Below are 10041 nucleotides of genomic sequence, written 5' to 3' on the forward strand. Positions count from 1 at the left end.
TCTATCTATCTATCTATCTATCTATCTATCTATCTATCTATCTATCTATCTTCTTTGAGACCATACAGCAGCCCACTCAGCAGTGTACCATGAATCAAATTACATTATATGTTTACTAAAAAAAAGTTTTAAGATTTTGTCTATTAAATTAATACTTTTTTGTGTCAGTATTTCTTCTGCGGGACACCGTAAATCACAGCAAGAATGTATAGTCTGTATTCGGTAACATATCTAAAGTTGTAAACTTCACACAAAGTGGTAAATTAAACGCACAGCTAAACCACAGACATATTTATATTAGGTATTTATGTCTACGAGCCAAACAGCCGCTCTACGCTGAAAAAAAATAAATAAAAAAAGCCGCTCTACGTCGCTTGTTGATGACGTCATAACCGCGTCTTCCACAGATATCACATAAACACAGAGCAAACATACACTGAATAGTTGTTGCAATTATGAGAAAATGACAAGTTTCTCCAGGAATTAGTTGCTTAATTAACTCAGCGCCGCTTCCGGTAAGACAAAAACTAGCTTTGTGTGTATTTTTACGTCTCGACGCTCCTTTTCATGTTTCTTTCCACGTTACACTTTTTGTTCACAAATAACTCGTACAGTTTGCCAGAGCTCTAGTTAACCTAGCTACATTGTATTAGTCTGTTTTTTACAGTCATGGTAAAACGTGTTTCTGTTTGTCAGTTATAAGATGTTGGGTGTCTGGACTTTATTAGAAATAAAGCAACAAGGAAACCAAAGGAACCCCCTCCTGGTCAATGCGTCCTCTGAAGAACAACACATGTATTATTGTCCACCAAAACGATAAAATGCAGGAAGAGTGTGGAAAAAAATGCTGATTTGATATGAATTAAGGGAGTAATTAGCATCTAGGTGCTGCCTGCATGTATCAGCTCCAACACAAGTTGCCAGCTCATTGTTGAAATGCTTTAGAAATGCAGCTCTTTTTGAGACTACATGTCCCAGCAGAACACCTCATCAGCCAGAACTACAGTCTCATCCACCAGACTAGTGCTTTACCACACAGAGATGAGGCACTGCAGTGTCATTAGTTGCAATTAATTCAAATACAAAACTTAGAATACTCACTCCTGGTGTGCACGGGTTGCTGTGAATTGCTTCCAAAGTATATTTCGCAAGTTTATAATAACTTGTTCAGAACCCAAGAACTAGTTTAAAAGTCAGTTTGTACAGATTTAAAGAGAGTTCAGAGTTCAATACTAACACAATTAGACTAAAGACACACTTCTAACATTAATTTTGTTCACATTCAATCATTAACTTTTCACAAAAACGGGTAAATATATATTTGTCAGCCTATTATTTAGGAATGTAACAATGCCTTCAGTTCATGAGATAATACACAATGCTGTGCTAATAAGAGCAGTAATTTTCCATAGATTTTAGGAAATGTCAAAGATTAACTATATCCTGGAAAAAAAGCCCACATAAAACATATTTTTAGCACTCCTGGAGGGGCTGACTATGGTAGCTAAGTATGTCAGTGCCACGGTCTTGTAATCCTAAACCTGTGGGTTCAAGCCCAGGTTGTGTTAGGAAGGCCATCCGTCGTAAAATAGTTGTCCAATGTTTCATTCGAGTGCAGTTGCTGTGCCGACTCCTCCAGAATGGAGCAGCTGAAAGAAAAACAATTTACACTTCTGGAGGTTTTTCCTCAAACTAAATGGACTGGCCTTTCTTCTGTCTGATTTTTCACGAGTCTTGTCAGACCTTAGAACAGTGTTTTAAACTATAAATAACTTCTAACTTTGTATCAGCTGTATGACTTTCCAAATCAGGGATGTCATATTCAATGTCTCAAGAGCCACAATAAAAAATAAAACATATTCAGGTTTTACCAGATGAGTTCAGGCAGGAATCCTATGTTGTTTGAAGATGACATTGTGATCTGTGGTGAGAACAGGGAACAGGTGGAAGAGAACTTAGAGAGATGGAGGTATACACTTGAAAGAAGAGGAATGAAAGTCAGTCGTTGTAAGACAGAGTACATGTGTGTGAATGAGAGGGAGGCTGGTGGAACAGTGAGGCTACAAGGAGCAGAGGTCACAAAGGTGCAGGACTTCAAGTACTTGGGGTCCACTTTCCAGGAACATGGGGCGTGGTGAGACCAGCGATGTTGTATGGTCTGGAGACAGTGGCATTGACAAAATGACAGAAGAAAGAACTGGAAGTGGCAGAAATGAAGATGTTGAGGTTCTCCTCAGGAGTGACAAGTCTGGATAAGATTAGAAATATGATAATCAGGTACAGCACAGAGATAAAGTTAGGGAGGCCAGACTGAGATGGTTTGGACATGTCCAAAGGAGGGACAGTGCGTATATTGGTAGAAGGATGTTAGAAATGCAGCTGCCAGAAAAAAAGACAAAGAGGAGATCTCTGGATTCAGTTAGTGGAGTAGGTGGAGGCTGCTGTGGCCTATTTCCATTTCTTTAACTAAGGTTTGTCCCATGTGCAGATTACAGCCGCTGTTCATTCTAATGAGCTTTAATGCTGCTATTTTGATTCAAGGTTTTTTTATTTGTCATTCCACCACATGTGCTGCTTATGATGGAACGAAATTGTGTACACAGGGTCCCAGTTACATCTAACAAATGTATTAAAATGTATAAGAAAAACAGTAATAAGATCTAAGATATGAACTAAGAAAAACGTTAATAAAAATACTTATTCTTATCTCTAACTATACGTTAATAAAAACACACTAAACACTGGTAGTACAAAAACAATACACCGAACAGCAGCATGAACATGAGTCTGTGTGAGCAGATGTGCACACATGAACACAGCAACATGAAACAGATCAGCAGCAACATGAAACAGATCAGCAGCAACATGATGTGATTTTTCACAGTGATTATTCTGGTTAGAGATTCATGAGTCTAACTACTTTAAGATAGAAGCTGTTCCTCAGTCTAGTGGTTCTACACTTAATGCTCCTCAACCTCCTTTATGAGGGGAGTGGGGCAGAAAGTGTGTGCTGGGTGAGTGAGGTCCTTCATGATGCAGGTGGCCCTCTTCCTGCATCTGGAGGTGTAGATATCTGTGATGGTGTGGAGACTGACTCCAACAGCCTTCTGTGCAGCCTTCACCACTCTCTGCAAAGCTTTTCTTTCTGCAGCTGTGCAACCTTTGTGTTGCACTTAGTTCAATCCCTCTAATTATATTAATAAAACAGCCTTTCTAATGTCAAAGAAAACAATAAAATCAGACAATGAATTAGTAAGTTAACTGCTTTTAAGATGGTCATTTACAACTGTGTATAAAATACTGTGCAGATCACTTGAGCTGTCCCTTTATTTAAGTTATTCTTTATCTCAGCTACTCTATAAACATCTTTTTTCAACAGATATTGCTTGTATTTCCACATTGTCTTTTTACCAACTAGCTGTTGGTGAGATGTCGATACACCTCCGATCTGTCCTAAACAAAGTAGACCCCATGAAGAAATTTGCTTTAACAATTTACAAATTGCCTTTTCATGGTGTACACAGAAACACTAAATGTGAATTTATTGATTTGATAAGGAGTATAATTGGATCATATTTATTTGATTAAATATAAATGATTGCAATTTATCATGTAACTTATTTTTTTCATGGTTTGGACTTTAGCTAGTTCAAAAACCCATTTTTAAATTTGTAAATTTCCGTAACTGTTCCATCATTTTATTGAACAAACCGAGTTATGTGTGATTCACAGAAGCTTCAGTCTGATTGTGACTGTAAAACTAGAACTTATCACCAGCAAACTGTTTTTTTTTTCTTCCACTATGGGAGTGTGCTGTTTGTGGTACTCTGTTTGTTGGTGGCTCCTCAGATTGAAGAAGTCGTTTGGATGAAAGACGAAACGTCTCAGCAAAAAGAAACTGTCCCGATGACCTGACTGAACATTGTTGTATTTGTACCTGAATTGTTGAGCATGAACTTTGGTGTAAAACTAGAGTTTTTGATGAAACGGTTTCGTTGGCTATAGCTAGGTACAAGCAGCGATGGCAGCTTTGATTCAGTCACTGGTTCTGTTTGATTTATCTGATTGGTTAAGTAGATGGACGTTTTGTTTTTGTCTATGAAAATAACCCTTGAGTCACTCACTAATGCTTGTCTAGATGTTCAGCACATTGACTCTACACCATACCTTTTTCTCTGCTGGACTAAAAAAGTAATAAATTGTCACCACCTGTTCACAAATGAGCTTTGATTTAACTTCTCGTTTAGATAGCCTGCGGAAAAGAGGGTTGCACGTTTCAAGAGCTGTAAATCCTAAACACTTTCTCCAGTTTGGCTGTCAAAATAAAGCTGAGAGGCTGTGACTGGAACATGTTTGGTGAACTGTGTTAATACAGCCAATGAACACATTTAGTCAATTTTGCAGTTATAAACACCACCTTAATGGCTACTCTTCTGGCAAGTTAATTACCCATGTATTACTATTAGTTTATGGCCAAAGTAAATCACTGATTGAACAAATACTTGTTTTGGAAACTGGATAATAGAGTTTCTTCATTCTGCAGTACTCTGAATCTGTAAGTGGTTCTTGAGTTTCCTCTTTAGGGGGTATTTAGGTTTTCTTGGCCAAGCCTTATGGGGTATTTGATGGTTAACAGATCTGTTCTCCCCTCAGCCTTTCCGTGTTAGCTCGACCCCCTGCAAACGTTCTGGTCTAACAGCACGTCAGGGCATTTACAATGTACAGGCTACAAGAGACCGCATAAGGAAAATCTTTGAGAAGCAGCCGGAGGAGTTCACTTCCAAATTACTTTTTCCTAGAAGTGAAGTTTCCAGGAAATCAAAATTTTAAATGTCAGATTTATTTCTGTGGCTTATTGTAGCATTTTACATGACTTTTTTTAAGTCTTGGCTTGCAAATCAAACCTCAGCTTCACTCAGCAGCCTGAACATTTAAGGTAATTCATAACTTTTAGTATCAGCTCAACATTGCATGCACCATAAAACTCCATTCAAAAGGTAGCAGCAAAGAAACGTTAAGCAGAATATTGAAAACAATACAGTTTTAGGTCTACGTCACGTTATCTACAGGTCTATTTCACAGCAAGTGTTTTGACTGGAAAGACTATGGAAAATGTGTATTAATGAGGGCTGTATTTGGGTAGTATTTTACTGAGTTGTGTTTCTGATGACTAGATACCAAACAGCATTAATGGAAGTCTCTTGGGGTTTGTAGGGTGTTTCAATTTCCTTACATAAGTCATAGATGTTCACAGTCTAGTTGCACAAATTTACAAAATGCTTTAAAATGTTTGCAACAAAATTTATTTTATAATATTCACCTTGCCTGTCCCAAACCATTCTCAATTTTTGTTGCAAGTGTCTTCAGTTTGTCTCAAGAGTGCTGATGTTGTATTTTAACTAGAGGCGCACCAATAAATCGTTCGGTCCATTTATTTGCCCCGATTTCCTTAGTTTTGGGTGATAGGCGATAGGCCGATACTTACATGAGAAACCAATTTGTTTTGTAGTTTTAACAACAATTGTCTGAACTTCATTTATATTTCAGAGCACTACCTCATGACCAGTTAAAACAAGTTTGTATTGTTTCTAGGATATTGTTCAAGGGTACGTTTTTCAATAAAATAATATTGGAAAATTGACATTGTGACCTTATAACACCAGACAGTGTCACTTATAAAACAAAATCGGTATCGGCCGAGATTGGAATCGACAGCTCAGACTTTTTAGAGATCGGTGATTGGCCAGAAAACTGCGTGCGGTTGGTGCACCCCTAATTTTAACCACTGCATGCAAGTTCTCCTCTGACATCTCAGGTCTAAAAACTACACCAATGATAAATGATAATATAAAATTGGTACAAGTCTGCCTTTCTTAATTTTAAAAGTAGTTACAGCCATAAAGTGGGGACAGCTGCAAATGTGGGTGCAAAATGGGCTGAGGTGTGTACCATGTGAATGCACGTAGGCAACAAAATAATGTCAATGGTCTAGAATACAATATTGCAAGCTATGCACAAAGTTAGCTGCACAATTTGTTTCTTATTCCCGTGAATCACTTTTGATTATTTGTTTGTGCTTTGGATTCTAACTCGCACATTCAAAACCGCACTGAGGCAGGAGTGGCGTGTCTTTCCCAAGAACATGATGCAGGATCTGAGGGCTGAACTGAAGGGCCATCCTTTAACTAGAAAACAACCATTTGAGCTACACTCAGCTGACTTGTGATTAGTTGAGTGGAGTTAGACACTAATTTTAACTATTGTTGCTGTAAACAGACCGAAACTACAAGTTGAGCTTTTTCACACTAGGCAAAAATAAAAGTACACCTGCATTTTCTGAACACAGAAACGTGGCTGTAGTCTAACGTGTGCGGTTTGTGTTTTTGCAGGGATGCACACATCAGTGCATGAAATCCACTTGTCGTCCAATTCTGACTCGTCCTACTTCCTGCGGGTGGACTGGGAGGGGCAGAGCTTGGGTTCAGGCTTCCGGATGCTGCTGACGGATGGACAGGATGCCTGGAGAGGAGAGGGTATGAGGGGTTTCATACGCTGTTGGTGCATTCTACCAAAAGGGGGCGCTGTGGATTTTAGTGAGGGTGACCTCAAGGGTGAACTTTGCTGGAAGTTGATGAAGTTGTCAAGTTGGACTTGATAATTGTTCCTCATTTTCATTTGTTTTGTTTTTGTTGTTAAATAAACAATAAGTGTGCTTTTATATTCCATACGCATCTCAGGCTGTATTTTGCTAATTTTTAGCACCTGAGGGTTTTTATCATGTTCCATTACATAAAACATTTGAACTAAAATAGCATGCTTACTTTTTATGTGAAAGCATTCTGCCTCATGTCAGAAATGAGCTGTTTGATAGCAAACTGTGTTTGTGCATTTGCAAGTGTTACAAACTTACATTTGTTACAAAGAGCCAGAGGAGGATCCTGCAAATTATTAAGCAAAAACAACTTTAAAGATATAATTAAAGTAGCAGTTTACTGAATTGAAATAAAAGAAAACAGCAGTGTAAAACAAGATGAACCTTGGAAACATGAGGGGCTCGGTGTCATCTGTTTTTCCTTAATGATAATGCTGAATAATGATGATATTTAGCAACAACACTCTCGCTGCTGTTTATGTGCAGTGAGCGAGGAAGCAGTGAAAAATGAGGCAGAGGAGCTGGAAATGCAGAAGGAGAAATACGTCCAAGACCTCCAGCAGGCTCTGACAGAAACTGAAAACACCTCCTACAGCTTCACCCTTAGCCCAGATCCTCCAAACCGTAGCTGCTCTGTGACTCTGACGTACGAGAAGATCCAGAAGGACATCTCTGTGAGTGCTGCTGATTTGAGTAAAGTCACTAGTGTGTATATCGTTAATAATAAATGCTGTTAATTGTTGGAAATCATTATGAAATTTAGCTTCCTGAGTTTGGAAAAGCTTTTGAACATACCATAATTTAATAAAAACATGTATCTTAACATGAGAAAAAGATTACTGTAGGTTGCTCTGAAATGCTATAGACTAACTTGTTATGTTTGCTAATTGACAGATCTCAGACCAGCTCAAATCAACCACACTAAGGGAGGTTTTGATTTGACCAGCTTACATGTGAAATTACAAACGCATCATAAAATATTATCTGCTTAACTTCCCTGTTTTATCTGTGATCGTGTACGGCGCAAAGGTGGTAATGTTTTGACTTGTGTTTGTGTGTGTTTGTCTGTAGCGTTAGCAAAATATCCAATAAAACAAGTTAAATGAAACTTCCCTACAACACCATTTCTCAACAAAAAATGTTAGTCTAGTATGAAAGGTGGGGGGCAATATGTATTTATTTAAGGAGTGATTGGCTTTTAATCTTAAAACAGTATTTGTGCTCTCATTTTAACTCATCTGCTTGTAAACCACTTCAATTTGAACTCTTTTCATTCTACTTAAAATATGTTTTAAGTATAAAATTGTATCCCTGAAAGTCTGTTGGCTAAGTTACAGCTTTAAAGTAAAAACAAAAGGCAGCGGTCATGCTTTGTTGATGAAACCACATCAGATGTTGGTAATAATGGTAAAGTGGAGGGAGAGTCCACCTAACTAAGGTCTCCAGTCCAGCACAGGGACACATGGAGACAAACGAGACAAACAACCATTCACTCTCTCACTCTCACCAAGGGACAGTTTAGACCATTCAGCCTAACATGCATGTTTTTGGGCTGTGGGAGGAAACTGGAGTACACGGATAAAATCCACACATTCACAGAGAGAACATGCAAACTGCACCCAGAAAGGCCCCCTACTGGGATTTGATCCAGTAACCTTCTTGCTCAGAGGCAACAACTAACATGGCGGCAGCCAGTTTTTGATAGTGACCATTCTTACGCATAAATGCAGCCACACACTAAAATTGAAGTTGTTACCTCGCTTATCTTTCAAGTTCTGCTCAAAACATGCATGATGGACAGACGAACAGGTGGTATTTCCATGTCCCTCTTCTTCACTCTGTGAATAGGGAGAATAAACTTAGATGGAAATTATGTGCAAACACATTTGTTCACTGAGACTCTCCTCCTACTCTCTTATCTTTAAGCTCAGGGTTGATCAGTGCAGAATATTTTACAGTATTAAACAACCCTACTGTGAATGTGACTGAATTTTTATTGTTTTAGGCTAATTCAATAGGACCTGTCAAAAAGCCCTTATTTATTATCTTAGACATTTTACAGTATTTTTTTATGTATTTTTTTTTTTTTTTACTTTTTTGTTTTTATTGTCTGAAAAGAAAGTAGTAATTTCTAAGAAATGTTGACCGTTACCATGTCTGTACTGTTGGTGATGTGTAAAAATCAGGTTTTCCATTTTTTAGCAATTCTCTTACTCATCCATGCTTAAAGGTCAACTGTATGAACACATCCTTTCATGCTTTAGATGCTGAAATCTTTGTTGCCATGGCAATTTTTATGACCTAATGGAAGTGTGTGCACATGTGCTGCAGCAAAAGGGAAGTGAGTCATAACTCATGTTTAATAATAAAAAAAAAAAAAAATATATATATATATATATATACATGTATATATATGTAGAGTAAACTTAAAACTTTGCAGAAATATGTTATGACATCTTAGGCACCCAAGGTTGTCTTTCCGGCATGCACGCACACACACACGTGAAAACAATCATTCAATCATCTGTCCTAACGTTATCAGTCATAATGAGAGGCTCCTGTGTGTTGCCTGCTCATTCCCTTTAATCTGAGCAGCTGTTAAACACCACAAAGCCCCAGGTGTCAACCTTACCATCCCACACAGGTGTTCCTTAAGATGTGTGTGTGTGTGAGTGTGTGTGTGTGCCAGGTATCACTTGAACTATGTGAGGAGTGTCTTTGAGCTGATTGAGACCCTTAGTGTTCTTAAATATAACTACAAACTGCTGAGTAGTATAAGTGTGCAAGTTTTATTATGAAATACATAAATAGAAGCTAGTCATATCACAATTAAAATATTTTTTTTGTTTTATTTTTACCACTCAACTAAATATTAATACCGGAAACAACCTTCACATATTTGAAATTAGAGTTCATAATATTAGAAAACGAGCAGTGATTCTTGCTCTGTAAGATCTCAAACCAGCTTTAGTCAGTATCTCACTGGACTACTTGGGACTAGTTGGCAATTTGTTTAGTGTCCCAACTTTTTGGGAATCCGGTTTGTATATATATATATATATATATACTAAACAAATTGTGAATAAAAACTGAATGCAATGATGTGGAGGTGCCAACATCTATTATTTTATTCAGAATAGAACACAAATCACAGATCAAAAGTTTAAACTGAGAGAATGGATCATTTTAAGGGAAAAATCTGTTGTTTCCAAATTTCATGGTGTCAACAAATCCCAAAAAAGTTGGGACAAGTCCATTTTTACCACTGTGTGGCATCCCCCCTTCTTCTTACAACACTCAACAGACGTCTGGGGACAGAGGAGACCAGTTTCTCAAGTTCACAAGCAGGCCCAAACCATGATGCTGCCACCACCATGTTTGACAGTGGG

At 37.9% G+C, this 10041-nt stretch overlaps 1 protein-coding gene across 1 annotated transcript in view; it reads left to right on the top strand.

Moving 5' to 3' along the window:
• Positions 1-368: 368 nt before the first annotated feature.
• xrcc4 (X-ray repair complementing defective repair in Chinese hamster cells 4) overlaps positions 369-10041 on the top strand; it is a gene marked incomplete in the record, with an annotated part of 37302 nt that continues 27629 nt past the window's right edge. The window contains 3 exon segments of the mRNA XM_037692548.1: positions 369-515; positions 6390-6533; positions 7139-7326. Coding sequence (XP_037548476.1) covers positions 6392-6533; positions 7139-7326 — 330 coding nt within the window.

Source organism: Nematolebias whitei, chromosome 18 (genome assembly GCF_014905685.2).
Source record: "Nematolebias whitei isolate Nwh7 chromosome 18, NemWhi1, whole genome shotgun sequence".
Lineage (NCBI taxonomy): Eukaryota > Metazoa > Chordata > Actinopteri > Cyprinodontiformes > Rivulidae > Nematolebias > Nematolebias whitei.